Below are 17,425 nucleotides of genomic sequence, written 5' to 3'. Positions count from 1 at the left end.
ATATGCTGAAATCAAAACAGTAAATTTTTACTTTGAAGCTCAACGCAGAGGCGTTGTTTACTCATCCGCCTTTACGGACTCTGTTATCGATTTGCTTGCCTTGCGGACCAAACTAACCGAACGCAGAAACATGGATGCGGCTCGTTTAAAAAAATAAAGCGCCATTTGGTCAAGATGAGCTCATCTTTAGACGTCAATGATCGCCAAAATGGTGCCACGAAAGTAACCAAAACAAGCTAAAGAGGTGGAAATGTCGACAAAGAAACTCGCCAAGTTAGTAGCATATGGATATGGACGTAGCTTTGTGTAACAAGTGGCTTGCACGTTGTGTGGCTAAGCGGCCGGACAATGTCAATTGGAAAGTCAACCCATTGCTAAAAGGTTGAAAGGGGTCATAATTATCATTTATGTATTGTTCTCTGTACCGCTCATCCTCAATTGTGATTGACTTGATTTTATATGACACGCCAGAAATTGTTTTGAATTGTGACAAAAATACACTCTTTTAAGATGTGGTTTGTTGATATATTGAATATTTATTGAAATATTATACTTTATATCTTATGTTTTGTACAAAATGTTCTACTCCGATTTGTGTCCACAGAGAATTAGGACTGCTGAGGCAGCGTAGCCAGTCGGCCACCGGGCAAAAAAAGCCTCTGCTGTCAAGTTAGTGACGTGATTTGACAAAAATGCTCATTTAGAATGTTCCGTTTCATAATTATTCAATACTTTGTTTCAGAGCAAACCTTTTCATACTTGATCGTCATTGATTTTGAGTCCACGTGCTGGCGAGAGAAAAACAACTACACTCAAGAAATCAGTAAGTTTCCTTTTTTTATTTTTCGAAAGTGCTATATTTTGTGTTTTTGCATCTTAATTGTTATTGTTTTGCATTTCCGATGCAGTCGAGTTCCCCGCCGTTCTTCTCAACACATCCACGGGGGAAATTGAGTCCGAGTTTCACTCGTACGTCCAACCTCAGGAGCGTGCCGTGCTGTCAGCGTTCTGCACCGAGCTAACTGGGATCACACAGGTACCCCCCCCCCAAAAAAAAAAAAAAAAACCATTAAAAAAATATAATATTAGGAGGGGCAAAAAGATTTCACAATCAATACATTCATAATGAAGGAAACACTATAACTACGCAATAATAGGACAATACAATTATGATAAAAATCTGTTCATTTGTATGAAAAACAGTTGTAATATTATGAGGGGGAGTAATTTTATTCGTTTAAATCCATATTACTATTACCAGGAAAGAAAATATAAGGGGTAAAACAATAGAAGTGCAATGGGGAAGATAATTTTACATGAATATAATATTGCAAGGAATGAAGGTAGAAGTCTTTTTTCCAATAAATGTAATTTTATTAGAATAAAAATGTAACGTCATTCAACAACTATTTACTAGAATGAGACTTAATCAAATGGGACAAATTTAACTTTAAAAAAAAATGAGTAATACGATATTACCAAAAAAAACTTTTTAAATAATAAAGTCACAATTGTAGTGGATTTAAAGCATAAACATACAAAGTTTAGAATAAATTTGCTGTTTTGCTAGAATAAAACCATCAAATGTTTTTTTTTTGTTTTTGTTTATTTTACAGAAATACATTTATTGATTTACAAGAATTAAACCACTATGTTCCAAGAAAAAAAAAAAGCATAATTTTAACCAGGATAAATAAATAAAATAAAACCATCCATCCATTTTCTTAGCCGCTTATCCTCACGAGGGTCACGGGAGTGCTTGAGCCAATCCCAGCCATCAGGCGGGGCACACCCTGAACTGGCTGCCAGTCGATCGCATCCATGGATTTATGTGACATGTCAATCAAAGGTGTTTGTTTTTTTTTGTTTTGTTTTTTAATATGAGATATGATTTTTTTTTTCTTTTTTTTGGGGCGTGTCTTATAGACGCAGGTGGAGGCAGGGGTCCCCCTCCGGATTTGTCTGTCTCAGTTCGCCCGCTGGCTGCAGAAGCTACGTCTGGAGAAGGGTGTGGCCTTTCCCGCCCGGCAACAGAGCTCCTCCGCTGAATCTCCCGAACAAAACCTTTGTGCTTTCCTCACGTGGTCGGGTAATTTTTGTTTATTTTTTACCGACCAACATGCATTTTTAAATATGTAACAATAAATATAATATGTTTTTAGACTGGGATCTTGGTGTTTGTCTCCACTATGAGTGTAAACGCAAGCAGATCCTCAAACCTAACGCACTAAACAGCTGGATCGATCTGAGGAGCACGTACAGGGTAAATTTATTTTGTTTATTTATTTTTTATGACAAAAGAGCGTTTGTATAAAAATGAATAGGGATAAAAAAAATGTATGACAGTCATAGAATTGAGAATGAAGTCAGAATATGACAATTCAAGTTGCAATTCTTTGGGAATAAAACAATATTACGCTTAAGATTTCAAAAATTGTGTATTTTGCAAGAACAAAATCATATTTTTATGAAACACTATAAGGTTGTGAAAAAAAATATTACATTTGCAACAAAGTTATCATATCACTAGGAAAAAAATAACTATATTATTGTAAGGAAAAATCCATGTGCAATTCCACAACATAATTCATAATTTTACTAAAATAAAACCTAACTGAAGAAAAAAAAATTCAACAAGGAAGATAACGTCATTTTACTAGAATAACATCAGAATATTTGGAGTTAAAAAAATTCAATCTGAATAAAATTGGAATTCTCCTGTAATAATACCACAATATTATGGTATTAAATGTTTTTATATCAATATACAGTCATCCTAATTTTACAATAGTTTTACAAAAAATATATATTATTTCTCTTTCTCTCCATATATATATATATATTCATATATATATATATAAATGAAATATTGTATTCCGAGTAAAACATCTTTATAAAGTTTTGAAATTTTACAGAACTAAAACCATTATCAGGGAAAAATATGGACGTTGACAAATCTGCAAGTTTACTATAGAATCAAATCACGTGAGAATAAAAGCAAAAAAAAAAAGAAGCTCCTCGCTTTGAAGTTTAAATTGGAGAATAATTTTTTTAAAAGTTGCTAATTTTCGCTTCAATTGCTTTGTTTGTCTACCAACTGGTTATTGTAATCGGGGCATTTAGTCATAACTTGATGCTCGCTGGGCTTCAAGTTGTCGACTTAAATTGGGGAGGGTGGGGTGGAATTTATTCAAATGTATTTGTACTGTGATTGTGACCCACCACCTTTTTTTTTTTTTTTTTTTTGCCATTCTGCTGTCAACATCATTTTGTCTTTTTTTTTTGTAGACATTTTACAGCAGGAAACCCAAAGGTCTGAACGGAGCGCTACAAGATTTGGGAATACAGTTTTGTGGCAGAGAACATTCCGGTATTGAAAGAGCGTCCCCTGCACTCATCCTCCCAATTCTTGATATCAAACGTACTTATTAATATATTGACTTTTATTAGGTCTGGATGATGCCAGGAACACGGCCCGGCTGGCAGCGAAGATGATGAGTGATGGATGCGTGATGAAGATCACGAGAAGCTTGGACGGGGTGAGTGGACATTCCACCTCGCACCTCCATTCCTGACCCCACCTGGCGACCCCCCCCCCCACCTCCATTTTTGCAGAATTAATAAAAAATATGGATTTTTTTTTTTCTGGGCTGCTATTTTTATTGTGATTTTAGATCATTGTTTAAAATAGGCATAATATGTTTCAGAATACAATATGAGCTTCGGCTGAATAGATGTACAGTACATAAAGAATAGCATACTGGATCCATCCATTTTCTTAGCTGCTTATTCTCACAAGGGTTGCGGGGAGTGCTGGAGCCTATCCCAGCTGTCAACAGGCAGGAGGCGGGGTACGCCCTGAACTGGTTCCTAGCCAATCGCAGGGCACACGGACACGAACGACCAATCGCACTTACAATCACACCTATGGGCAATTTAGAGTCTCCAACTAATGTTGCGTGTTTTTGAGATGTGGGAGGAAACCGGAGTGCCCGGAGAAAACCCACGCAGGCTCGGGGAGAACATGCGAACGCCACACAGGCGGGGCCGGGATTGAACCCGGGTCCTCAGAACTGTGAGGCCAACAATTTACCAGCTGTCCCACCGTGCCGCCCAGAGTGAATTATTCTGACAAAAAAATATATATACTTTTAATGAGGAGAAAAACAATTAGTTTTACAATAAAACCAAAACTTACAACACAAATCTATATTATTATGAATGATACACCTAAATTCATAACTCCAATTTTGAAAATACAGTTTTCCATTAACTTACAGGTTTAATTAGTGCCTTACCCACACTCGTTCCTTGAAATATATCTCAATTTTCCCAAGTATGAATAAATATGAACAAAAACACCAACAACAGTGTTGCACTTATAAAACATAAAAATAACCCACTTAAATAGAATAGAAAGAATGAAACAATTTCTGTATACAATTCCATATTTTTATACATTCTACGGTTTCTTCTGATGTTTGTGCCTTGGCTACTAAGGCACTGTACAGTTTAGACATGGATGGATCTGCCCAGTAAGTTACTGTAATATTTGTATTTTTTTTCTCAGAGGACAAAGACGATATTTCTTTTATTATATAGATTTTATATTGCTACACAGTCTACATGTGTTATCGTTAGATATTTGTTGCTTATATGGTTATCAATGCGTCAGTCCGTCTTTTTCAATGTGTTAGCATTAAGCTAATGGACTTTTGCAAGAGAATGTTAATGTGGTTTTGTTTAAATACATAAAGTGTAATTAACTTTTGGGTTTTTTTTTTTTTTTTAAATAATTTTTCTCATTACAGGCCCCGTCAACAGTTAAACCCACGATGGCAGTAACCAGCGAAAAACCGCGCGGTCACAAAGACCACCATAGCACAAAAAATACAACAACGTCCACAGGAAATGCCAATCTGGTCCTAAACCCCGTGGACCAAAATTCTTTTCGGAGTCTGGTGTCCCCAAGGACAGTTCTTGACAGTAAGACAACACCACCGTGGGGGATCCGGAACAGCAACAAAAACAACGGCCTCGTTCTGTGCTCCACCATCATCGGCGGCCTCGAACCCTCAACGTCAAATTCTGAAAACGTGGAGGAGTTCTTCGTGGAAAACGAGGACCGATCCACGTCCGACGACGTGGTTCTAGAGGACTCAGAGGGGCCGCCTGTTTCTGATGATCCGGACACACCCTGCATATTGAAACCCAAAAGCTTCTTGGTCCGGAAGAGGACGACCACCCGCGACACAAACATTTTGAGTCCCAGACGCCCCATCGCGCGTCCATCCGGGATCCAAAATGGCGGCGTCCTTCCCGCGACCAATCAGAAGATGACATCGCCGCTGTGCGACTGCGGACGCCGCGCCAAGCGTCTCCAGGTTTCCAACGGGGGGCCCAACCAGGGCAAGGCGTTCTACTGCTGTTCCGGCCGGCGCTCGGGCGGCGCCGGCGCGGCCAAGAATAAGGGGTGCCGGTTCTTCAAGTGGGAGTCGGCCCTGAAGGCGAGGTGGTCCCTTTCGTCGGCTCACGTCGGAGCCGCGCGGCCAGCTCGGAAGTCCACGCTCAGGAAAAGCTGGTAATATAGTCAAGATAGACCAGTTGGGGGGAGGTGGGGGGGTCGTTTCTCTTTCCCCAGAACCAATCATGATTATTAGTAGTCAAGGCGGACGATAAACGATATTTAGAGCCGATAATCATATCCAGCAAAAGGAAGAATCGCACCCGAAGTAGACCCCGTGGACGACCCAGGACACGCTCCCCCAAAGAGCTGGCCCAAGTTCTTGGGGGGGGGGGGGGAGTCTGGGATTCCCTGATCAAAATACTCCTCTCGTGACCTGACTTCAAATAAACATTATAGAGAGTAAATGAAAATTGTTAATAGAAAATATCACAGGTGTGAAACTCAAGGCCCGGGGGACAGATCCGGCCCGCCGCATCAGTTCGGGTGGCCCGCGGGAGCAAATCATGGGTATCAACTCCTGAGATCCTTGCTAAAATGTGTACCGAAATTTTAAATTGTCTTATATAATTCATGTCGTTTTTTTTTTTTTTTTTTACAATGGTTTTAAATGTATATTAATTAATTAATATTAGAATATGTAAATGAGGCGGCACGGTGGATCAGCTGGTAAAGCGATGGCCTCACAGTTGTGAGGTCCCGGTTTCACTCCCGGACCCGCCTGTGTGGAGTTTGCAAGTTCTCCCCGTGCCTGTGTGGGTTTTCTCCGGAATGTCCGGTTTCCTCGCACATCCCAAAAACATGCACCATTCATTGGATGCTCTCAATTGTCCCAAGGTGTGATTGTGAGTGCGGCTGTTTGTCTCTATGTGCCCTGTGAATGGCTGGCAACCAGTTCAGGGCGTACCCTGCCTACTGCCCGTTGACAGCTCGGATTGGCTCCAGCACTCCCCGTGACCCTTGTGAGGATAAGCGGCAAAAGAAAATGGATGATTGGACGTGTAAATGTTACATCTTTAAATGTAAGAAAATGTTTTTGTTACCAAGTTCCCTTTTTTGTTTTCACAGTAACTGAATCCTTAACTTCTGATTTCAGAATTGATTATTCATCAACAATATTTATGTATATTCAACAATATGAGGTGATTAACAATTTCTCTTATTTCACAGTCAAAGGGGGCAATCCAAACTACAATGTAGGCCGGCTAAAATGACTTTGACAATTACTGAGTATATCCATTTTTTTAAAAACTTTTACTTGGACAAGGATTGTCTGCTTCAGTGGACACTACTGCAATATCTGAATGTTCTGCAAAAATCATGAATACATGTAAATGAAATTTTATTGACAGCATGAAAAGATGAGTGAACATGTTTTTTTCCCTTCCCTTCTTTCATCCCACGGATTTACTCTCAAAACTTGTTTTTAAGTGAATGAGGCATCTTTCTGTGACCGAGCAATCTATTTTCTGCCATTTAACTTCAAATACAATCTTGAATTTGAATAATGAAACATTTTGCATTTTTTTTTTTTTTGTTGTTCTCCGTATCGTCAAAGCCTTCTGCATCGTGAATGAAGTCTTCCACGTTATATATATATTTTTTTAACTCCAATACGACAAAGAGTATCGTATCGTAAGTATATGTTGCCTCACAATTCTGAGGACCGGGGTTCAAATCCCGTGTGGAGTTTGCACATTCTCCTCGTGTCGGTGTGGGTTTATTGCGAGTACTCCAGTTTCACTCCCACATCCCAAAATCGCGCATCAATTGGAGACTCTAAATTGCCCCAAGGTGTGATTGTGAGTCCGACTGTTGTTTGTCTCTCTGTGCCCTGCGATTGGTTGGCAACCAGTTCAGGGTGTATCCCTCCTCCTGCCCGTTGACAGCTGGGGATAGGCTCCAGCACTCCCCGCGACCCTTGTGAGGATAAGCGACTCAGATAACGGATGGCTAGCTCAACACTGCTAACTCCTCGTTCGTATAAGATATCCAAATGTACACTTCAATTACATGTATGAAAATCTCAACCACGTGACAGGCAGAGGTGTCAAAATGAAAGTCTTGAAGACTCTTTTAGTCCTTCCGAGGATTCCGTAGAAGTCCTCTACAGTTGCAGCTTGTTTCTTGACACAGAAATGTGAGATTACAGAACAGTTTTGAGGACTGTGCTGACTGCGACGCTGAGCTAGTAAGGTCTAAGTTGTCCGTGTATTCCCAGTGTGTGTACGGTAACAAACCAAAATACCTACAATGGCGGTACACTATGATGGATAAACTTGCAAAAAACGGCGTACAGTGACGTTGGAACTTTGGGGTAACTTTCACTGGAAAAAAAGTAAAATTTTCGGTAGTGCTTTTGCGCTTTGTAAATGATTTTATTTGATAGCATACGCTTTGACGTCGGCAAATCAGTAACCCCGCTAAAAATCGATTGACGAATAAACAAGTTACGTTCATATATCAGTGTCTGCGCATTGCCTTCTAAGGAAGTGTCGACCTTTCTAACATGGCCGTTACGTAGGCACGTCAGTTAGCCAACCTTCACTCGACTGAGATACCGAGCGATTCATATCTATGAAAAATGAGGCGGGCGGACTGAGCCTATATCTCGGCCACCATTTTACATTTCCCCATATTTAACACAACAAACAACTAATAAGGTATGCGTGCAAATATTTTTCACCTTTAGGAGTAATTCAGTCAGTATTTCCTTCATGCCACCTTTGTTCCTCATCACGCATTAGACGCATTGTCTCCACGGAAATGAGGCGTCCGTCACCATATTGACTTGTTCTGTTTGAACACGACCGAGGGACAGATGTGAATTTTGAATGATTTTTGTACAGTAAGACTTAATCTATAAACGTCTGAACTATTTGCTTCACGAAACTCGCGAGCGAGCTCTTTGTCCCTCCTCGCACGCCATCGCATCTCCTCCAAAACGTGAATGTGTCGTCCTCCCGTCACCGAGTTCCATTTTCCATTGAACGCACGTTTCTAACAACACGTTCAACTTTGCGGCAACAGAACCCTCGACGTGTTTTGTTTTGTTACGTCGCGTGTCGCTTTGAAGCCGTTTCGCCTCCCGCCGAGCCCGCTGATCTTAACGGCTACCGCACGGGAGTTTAAAAAAAAAAAAAAAGAAAGACGTAAACATCCTATTTATTAATAGCTGCATCGGTGACGTCATCACGAACATGGCGGCGCAGAACGAGTTTCGGAAGCGCGGAAAGAAGCATTTCGGAGGCTTCCAGCATCACGCCAAACGATGGAGGGGCTCCAGGGAGCTGGACGTGGGCATGGAAGGCATCCTGATCACATGCAACATGAACCAGAAAAAGTGCACGGCGGAGGCCTTCGACCTGCTCAACGAGTACGCGGACCTGCTGTACGGTCCTGAGGTCAGTGGACGAACCGTGCCGGGACTGGAGCGTATTAGATCTAAAGCGGCTCGTCGTTTTTAGACGGAGTTGATTTATTGCATGAACACACAAACCTGGACAAGTGTTTTCAAAGGGTTAGCGAGGATTAGGGTCTGAAATCATGATTCGAAGTCATGTATATGCTTTTAAAAAAACAAGGTTAAGGTTTCCAAGTCAGTGTTGAAGCAGGTGTTAGAACCCCCGGAAACCACAAAACCCTTTTGGGAATAACTCTGCATATACCGTTTTGTTTTGTTTTTTTCCATAGGGTTGCATCAATTACATCAATTCCTTGCGACACAGACTATTGTAATTCTGCATGTGCCAAAAATATTTTGAACTCTAAAATTTGTGCTTGCTTTCAAATAAAGGTCTACTTGAGTCCTACTCTAATTCATCAAATAATAACCACTCCAGCCAACATGGCATTCTGTTTCTATGTTTTGTCGTGCAATCAGCTGTCAATTTGAATTTAAAAAAAAATGTTATTTTCTTTGCTGCTTATCCTCACAAGGGTCGCAGGGTGTGCTGGAGGCTATCCCAGCTTTCAAAGGGCAGGAGGCGGGGTACACCTCAAACTGGTTACCAGCCAATCGCAGGGCACATCGAGAGAAACAGGCGCACTCACAATCACACCTAGGGGCAATTTAGCGGGTCCAATTAATGTTGTGTGTTTTTGGGATGTGGGAGCAAACCGGAGTGCCCGAAGAAAACCCACACAGGCACGGGGAGAACCTGCAAACTCCACACAGGCAGGTCCGGGATTGAACCCGGGACCTCAGAACTGTCGCACAAAAACGTTATCGTGTAAAATAATATTCACTTCCTGGCTAATATGAATTTACCGCCTGAACTTTTAACATCGAGCTTCAGAACATCAGAGCTATGGATTTCACCTCGATTTTCAAACCTAATTATAAAGTCTCATCCCTGAGGGGTGAGTGATGTTTTTTTTAACATCATTCACAGCATAAACAATACAGGATGTTGTTTTCAGGAACGTTTCTTGGGTTTATCTATTGTTTACCTATCGGGGTTGAATAACTCACTAAATCTTGTGGTTTATATTTTATTTTCCAAAGTCTTTGAAAGCTACAGAAGAAGGGTGAAAGCCACATGGAGCTCTGGAACAATTTTTCTCCAGACCCCTGTGGTGGGGTTTCAAGCATAAAATTATGATTTAAATACTGTAATTTCCAACCTATGAGCCGCAACTTTTTTCACACGCTTTCAACCCTGCCGTTTATGCCGTGATGCGGCTAATTTGTGCATTTTTTTCCTAACGGCCGCAAGGGGGCACTTGAAAGGAAAAGGTAGACCGGTGGAATATATGTGCTGAGGAAGTGACTTTTACGTTAGCGTTGCGCTAGCGTGTTACTGCCGTGTCTCATTGATTTTTACCAGTATGTTGGTTTTTTTTTTTTTTAACTGGCCCTGTTAGCACGGCGGTGCTAGCGTTAGCGTCGCGGCACTAGCGTTAAACTCTCCGTCTTTCTTTGTAAATATCTCGTGTTTCAATGTGGGTACTTGCGGCTTTTACGCAGCTGCGGCGTGTGTATGTACCAAATGGTATTTCCTTTACAAATGTACCGGGTGAGGCTTATAACCAGGTGCGCTCCGTCGGCCGGGAATTCCGATATATTATCTTGACTTTGACAAAGTGAACCATTTCCGCTGACAGTTTCAACACGATGCCGGAGGCTACAATGACGAATATGTGGAGGAGGCTCTGCAGCACGAGATGGCGCAGCTGCGAGCGTACGGCGGCAGACCAGAGCCGCGTTTCCAGGCTCTGGAGAGCGGGGCCAACAACGTCATCTTCATCAGAACCCGCAACCTGGGTAAACATTTCAGCTTTATTCAAAATGGGGGAATGATTGAATGATTCCCCTAACAAAGAGTCAGACATTTTTATTAATTTTTAAATCTATTATTATTATTACTCTAGAGTCCGACAGGCTGGTTCATTACATCCTGTCCGATCTACACGCCACCAAGAAGAAGAAAACGCGCATCATCCTTCGCATGCTGCCGGTGAGATGGAAAAAAAATTGTTGGCGTCTCACATTTAGCAAGTTAGAAATTTGGCTACAAAGAGTGTTAAGACATGGATGATAATTTTACATGCGCTGTCATCAAGTTCTGCGGTATTTCAAATAAAATTGCTAAAATGCTAGCAGTTGGTATGCTAATATAAAATCACAACGGGACCCTTTCCTGATTACAATGTTCATGTGCTAATTAGCGACCTGAGTTCAGAAAGTGATGAGGCAGATCAATGAGGATTTTACAGCATAACTTCTGGTTGAGTAATATTTGAAATGACAATTGATGAATTGCTAACTCAGCAATTTGTTCGCTAAACAGAGTAAGCTAGCATGATGATTTTACATCCTGCCCTCTAGTCGGATAAAGTTTCACCTGAAAATTGAAAACTTACATAAGTTTAAAATGGATTTGTTAACATAACTTTGTTAGCATACAGCATGGCAGAAATCAGATATTAAAAATTTGTAAGGCTTTTCCATCATTCCCTATTTGGCACTATTTTCAAATGAGACCTGAAAAAATGGCAATGTGCTAGCAGTCGGTATGCTAACACTGTGATTAGCAACTAGTGTGCCATAGTAAATGATCAAATCTTACTTAATTGCTCAAAGAAATTATATTTATCATAAATGTATCTTTATTCATCTATTTATGCCAATAAGACATAGTGACAGACAACAAATGAAAGATCTTCTATTAGATGAAGAAAGTACATACACTAGTGAAAGTACAGTGGTGCCTCGGTTCTTGACCTCAATCAGTTCTTAAAGGCAGTTCGAGAACAGTATTGTTTGAAAACCGACTCAATCGCCGGACGAGTTATGTTATTTCCAGGTTTTTTCGGTGGGTGGGAATTCAGAAAAGAGCGCGTCGTGGGTCAGCTGGTCTGGCCGGGCACGTTCTGTCATTTCCGGGTTTTGTTAGGGGCGTTCAAGTACCAATTTTCGTTGGAAAACCGCAGCAAAAAAAAAAATCTCGAATTTTTCGTTCGAAAACCGAGATACCACTGTATACAGCTTTTGTGACGTTTTTGTTTGTTGGTATGTCACAAGATTTTTCAATTATTAAAGATGTGCATTGGCTGCATAAAAGTTGAAAATCACTGCGGTAACCTATTGGAAGATCTCAACCTGTGTTCAAAAACTAAGACGGGTTGATTAGAATTATACATTCTGCTCTAATCGACTAGCTAATATCAACTGATAGAATGCTAATCTTTCAGGAAATCGGCTTACGTAAAAAAATGGCAAAAAAGTGCAAAATGAGCTAAGGGAGGGCGATTATGAGTTTATATCTTGTCCTGTAGAGAGGTCAAATTTTCAATGTGACGTGAGCTAACGTGAAAATGCTAGCAGTTGGGGATGCTAACATATAGCAAGATGGGAATGTGGGTGCAAAATGTCTTAAAATACAATAATTCAAATTTAATATCATACCACGTCATTGGGTACAATTTCAAATGATAATAGATCAAATGCTCACATGGTAACAAGATCAAGATCACACCCTCCGTAGAAAAAGTGCTGAGACAAGTTATTGAGGTTTTTGCCTTTTATTTGGTCCCAATTTTGAATGAAAAAGTGTCATACACTAATGCAAGAGCAATGGGGATGTGGAAGTACAGTAGAATATCAACCGGGGCTTTTGCATTATGTAGTCAGGTCAGGCTTTGAATTGATTGCAAGATGGCAACCTCAGTTTGTGTGACACGCAGGTAATGGGCACGTGCAGGGCCTTCCCGGAGGACATAATGAGGTATCTGGCCACCTTCCTAGAGCCCTGGTTCAAGAGGCCAAACCGTGCCACCTACCAAATTGCCTTTAAGTCGCGCAACAACAGCCACAACAAGAGAGACGATGTCATCAAGGCCATCGCCGGTAAGCCTCAACTATGTTAGCATATCAATTGTTGTTAGCATTTTACTTTTTTGTTTGTTTCTTTTTTTGTTTGTTTTTTAATTGGAATTTCCTACATGACTACAGAGCATGATGTAAAATCTTTCTCAATATGATGAAGTGTGTTTTGTGTCCCGGTTGCTATCTTGGTATACGTTATAATATCGACTGCTAGCGTGTTAGCGTTCGCTAAATTATCATTATTTTTGTCATTGTCGTCATTGTCCCTGAGTTTTTCTGAGCTGCCTTTGCACTTTTGCACTCATCCTGCCATATGTTACCATGCCAACTGCTAGCATGTTAGCGTTTTATCAGTTTGAAGTGGAATCCCTAGCTACGTCTGTCTGTATACATCACAGGTGTCAAACTCAAGGCCCGGGGGCCAGATCTGCCCCGCCACATGATTTTTATGTGGCCCGCAAAGCCAAATCTAGAGTGTCAGTTTCCATGATTCTTGTAAAAACTTGTCCCAAAATTTCAGATTGTCATATAACATAAGTAATAAAGTTGACATTACAATCATTTTTGTGTTCCCAAACATGAATAGTTGAAAAACACATTACCCTTGATTTCTTATTCTAAAACTAGTTCATAAATTGATGTAAATATGATGAGACGATTAAATATTTTTGTTCCACGGTCATAACGGCCCTTTGAGGAAAACCGGAACAACAATGTGGCCCGCGAGAAAAACGAGTTTGACACCCGTGGTAAACTTCATCCATCCATTTTCTGAGCCGCTTATCCTCACGAGGTTCGCGGGAGTGCTGGAATCAATCCCAGCTATCACCGGGCAGGAAGCAGGGTACACCCTGAACTGGTTGACACCCAATCGCAGGGAATATAAACGCAAACATTCACACTCAAAATCACACCTAGTGGCAATTTAGAGTCTCCAATTAATGTCTGTTTTTAGGATGTGGGAGGAAACCGGACAAAACCCACACAGGCAGGGTCGGGATTCGAACCCCAGTCCCAGAATTGTGAGCCCAACGCTCTACAGCTATGCCCAACGTGCCGACTGTCTATACTTTGTAGATTAATTATTTGGATGTAATTATGTTATCTGACAAATGTGGCATATAGCTAACTTTGTGAAAAAGGCATTTCAGGGTGAAACTATTGAATTTCAGGTAGGGGGAAAAGGAAAAGAATAAAAAAAAAAGTAACATTTTATCATTATTGGCATACATAGGACGGGAATGGAACGGCACTTAAAAATCTTTGGCCCAATTTTCTTTTTTTCTCTCCATTTCCCACTGAAGGCCTGGTGGGCAAGCTGAACCCCAAGAACAAGGTCAACCTGACCCACCCGGACCTCACCATCATGTTGGAGGTGATCAAGGGCGTATGCTGCGTCAGCGTGGTCCGTGAGTACATGCGCTTCAGGAAATACAACCTGCAGGAAGTGGTCAAGGATGAAGAGCCCAAGAAGGAGGAAGGCTCCGCCGCGACCGAAAAAGCAGCCGAGCCAGGAGTCAGCGAGGAGAACGCGGCCAAAAAGGAGGAAACCAACACTGGGACTGAAAAAGCATCTGAAGCAACGGCCGGCGAGGAGAACAAAAACGAGGAAACCAACACCGTGACCGAAAAAGCATCCGAAACGGCAGCACCAGCAGCCGGCGACGAGAACGCGGCCGAAAAGGAGGAAACCAACACCGTGACTGAAAAAGCATCTGAAGCGACGGCCAGTGAGGAGGAGGCAGCCAAGGAGGAAGCAGGCGACATCGTAACCGACGCAGCAGCAGCAGCAGCAGCAGCAGACAACGGCGAGGCAGAAGCAGCCAAGGAGGAAGAAGGTAACATCGTAACCGACGCAGCGGCAGCAGCGGACGGCGGCGAGGCAGAAGCAGCCAAGGAGGAAGAAGGTAACATCGTAACCGACCCAGCAGCAGCAGGAGCGGACGGCGGTGAGGCAGGAGCCGCCGAGGAGGAAGAAGGCGAAGCTGGAACTGAAATGGAAACATCAGGCACGGCTGAGCTGGAGCTTCAGGAGGAGGAGGAGGAGAAGGAGCCTAACGAGGAAGACATGCAGGAAGAATCCGCAAAGGAGGACGATGACGACAAGTGTGAAGTGGATGGAAAGTAATGCTCATTTTGTTTTGCTAAAGTAGGTTTTTTTTTTTTTTTTTTTTTAATTAAATCAAATAAGGTTAGTAAATTGTAGATGCGCTGTCTTTTTAATCTTCCAATCTTTGTTTTTTTTGTTCTTGTTGTTTTTTTTTCACTTATAGATTTTGTTTATTTGTCACATTCTGGTTTTCTGTAAAGAAATGTCCAAAATTAAATGTGCTTTTGACTCGTCTTTTGTGAATCTTTTTACTTCCAGGTTCTGACTTGACCTTCGAGAACACCAGTATGAATTTTGTTGCTTTAAAACGGAAAAAAAAAAAACTTTCCCATGACACAGTTTGTTCCGATTTAGGTGATTCGTTGTGCAACCCCAGACACGATCGGGTGGGGTGTATTTATTTATTTTATTGTGACATATGGATTTATGGATAAATGTGCCCACTCAATGCTGAATTGTCCCCCCCCCCAAGTAAATATACATGAGAAAAACTCAGTTTACCATTGTGTATGTACATATATAGAATAAGGGGATTTTATTTTTAACATTGAGACCGTAACACAGGAACGCGTGCAAAAAAAATCATTCATAGCTGAGATATGAAAAAAAAAATAGAAATGCGAATGTATGGCAAAAATACCACATTTTTACCCCCCGTGCATTGCAGTTATGTTTTCTTGGCACCAGTACAAAAATATATCTATATATAATATATTTTTTTTTTATTCGTACAGTAGTGGTATTAGCTTGATAGCTGCAGTGCTCATTTGTGCCAGCAGATAGAGGTAGCCTTGCATTTACATGTGCTCATTTAGCATAATTGACCCCTCCGTGGATATTGCGCAATCCGCGTCCCTGACCAATCAGAGGCCAGAGATCTGCATAAACCAAAGCCCGTTTTTGCTCCCGCCATTTTCTCAGACAACATTGCATGGTCCAGTATAGGGTTAGTTAGCGTTTTATCGCGTATTTGGGTTATTTAACAAAAAATATGGTTAAGAGGCGTAGTCACGGACTTTGTAATAGTGACGACAGGTATCCTGAAAGGCTAGTTGGTGGAGTTCCATTCGTACCCTTTCCAAAACCGAAGACCCAGTACGAAAAATGCCTTCGATGGATCAAACTTTGTGGAAGACCGCATCATCAACTAAATCCATCTAATATCAACCGGAACAGATATGCTTGCACGAAGGTATGCCTTATATTTGATTTTCAATACATGTCTCGTATAAATGAATTCGAAGTTCTTCGCTAGCATAACACTGCTGCGTGTGAAGGATTGACACACTTGTTTTTTGTTGAGCGATATTTAGCGATGATCGGACTGCACAAATGTATTGATTTCTTGCTGGCTCGCGACCGAAGCTTAACCAGACTGTGTTTGCACGAAGATATGCCCTAAATTTGATTCTTAATACACATCTCGTATAAATGAATGAGACGTTCTCCGCTAGCATAACACCGCTACGTGTGAACGATTGACACACTTATTTTTTGTTGAGCGATATTTAGCGATGATCGGACTGCACAAACGTATTGATTTCTTGCTGGCTCGCGGCCGAAGCTTAACCAGACTGTGTTTGCACGAAGATACGCCCTAAATTTGATTTTTAATACACGTCTCGTATAAATGAATGAGACGTTCTGCGCTAGCATAACTTTGCTAGGTGTGAATGATTGAATGAAATCAGAAGCATGGCGTCCCTCTCAGTTAAGAATGTATTGTATTTAGAATCTATAATATATCGTTGATTTGAATGAAATCAGAAGCATGGCGTCTGTCTCGGTTTAGAATGTATTGTATTGTATTTGCCATTTTTACTGTTTCTCTTACTGAGCGCACGTGGCGTGACGTCACTTCAGGAGGCGTGGTTAAGTGCCCTGTACAGAGGGGTCAATTGCCCGCACTTGAGGAAAAAGTTCCAGCATGACGACGCAGGACAAAATTTTACACCAATCTCATATTTCTAAACATTTACGTGTAAATATTTTAAATTGGCAGTTTTATTGTAATTTTTTTTCAAATGAAAAATCCTCCAGGACTTTGTCAACAGGTAAGAGGGCAAGCTAGCATGACATGACATGCTAACTCTTAACGTAAAGTACAATTTTCTGTTTTCCTCATAATGGAGAATCATAACCATTTGATGAAAATCATTACAGTAGTAATGAGTATGATACGTTTCTATTTGCGATAAATTACCAAGCGACCTTGTACAGTAATGTTAGTACATATGCTAATGCTAACGGCGTTTAGCATGGGAGTCGTGAATTTAAAATCTAAAAGTTAAAAGTCTACACATGTCGAAATGCCGTTTTTATATCAACTGAAGTCAAGAGGAATAGTTTAAGATTATTTTCTTCCAATAACCAATAATGGAACTGTACAACTCAATTGCAATTTTCTAATAATTAAAATCTTTCATAGGTAAAGTAAAAATTAGGAACATGTGGTTCCACAAGTGTGCACAAATGCATAGAATGGTTGTGTTCACTTCCAAGATCAAGGATTTTGGGAGTA

At 41.0% G+C, this 17,425-nt stretch overlaps 3 protein-coding genes across 9 annotated transcripts in view; all 3 read left to right on the top strand.

Moving 5' to 3' along the window:
- The first annotated feature begins 84 nt into the window (after window positions 1-84).
- On the top strand, window positions 85-6,931 carry eri2 (ERI1 exoribonuclease family member 2). The gene is made up of 9 exons (XM_061828931.1): window positions 85-273; window positions 605-669; window positions 743-823; window positions 909-1,036; window positions 1,927-2,089; window positions 2,163-2,263; window positions 3,289-3,370; window positions 3,451-3,539; window positions 4,812-6,931. The coding sequence occupies exons 1-9, from the start codon at window positions 251-253 to the stop codon at window positions 5,583-5,585; spliced, it is 1,506 nt and encodes a 501-aa protein (XP_061684915.1). The 5' UTR covers window positions 85-250; the 3' UTR covers window positions 5,586-6,931.
- A 625-nt stretch (window positions 6,932-7,556) lies between these two features.
- thumpd1 (THUMP domain containing 1) lies at window positions 7,557-15,137 on the top strand. 4 transcript variants are annotated; one of them, XM_061829612.1, is made up of 7 exons: window positions 7,922-8,127; window positions 8,640-8,868; window positions 10,571-10,730; window positions 10,838-10,923; window positions 12,653-12,815; window positions 14,099-14,632; window positions 14,702-15,137. In XM_061829612.1, exons 2-7 carry the CDS (start codon window positions 8,665-8,667, stop codon window positions 14,920-14,922), a joined length of 1,368 nt encoding a protein of 455 aa, XP_061685596.1. In that variant the 5' UTR covers window positions 7,922-8,127; window positions 8,640-8,664; the 3' UTR covers window positions 14,923-15,137. The 4 variants fall into 4 exon arrangements, with proteins under 4 accessions (XP_061685593.1, XP_061685595.1, XP_061685596.1 ...); XM_061829609.1 differs by lacking the exon at window positions 7,922-8,127 and adding an exon at window positions 7,557-7,655 and having other exon boundaries at window positions 14,099-15,137; XM_061829611.1 differs by lacking the exon at window positions 7,922-8,127 and adding an exon at window positions 7,665-7,781 and having other exon boundaries at window positions 14,099-15,137.
- A 679-nt stretch (window positions 15,138-15,816) lies between these two features.
- LOC133505984 (axin-1-like) overlaps window positions 15,817-17,425 on the top strand; it is a 46,003-nt gene continuing 44,394 nt past the window's right edge. For 2 of the 4 annotated variants that reach the window (XM_061829605.1, XM_061829603.1), the window contains exon 1: window positions 16,755-16,958. The gene's annotated coding sequence lies outside the window, so the exon portion shown is untranslated. Of the gene's footprint in view, window positions 16,097-16,750; window positions 16,959-17,425 lie in introns of those variants that run through there. The other 2 variants (XM_061829604.1, XM_061829607.1) reach the window with 2 other exon arrangements.

Source organism: Syngnathoides biaculeatus, chromosome 9 (assembly GCF_019802595.1).
Source record: "Syngnathoides biaculeatus isolate LvHL_M chromosome 9, ASM1980259v1, whole genome shotgun sequence".
Lineage (NCBI taxonomy): Eukaryota > Metazoa > Chordata > Actinopteri > Syngnathiformes > Syngnathidae > Syngnathoides > Syngnathoides biaculeatus.
This window is presented reverse-complemented; position numbering and strand designations above follow the sequence as displayed.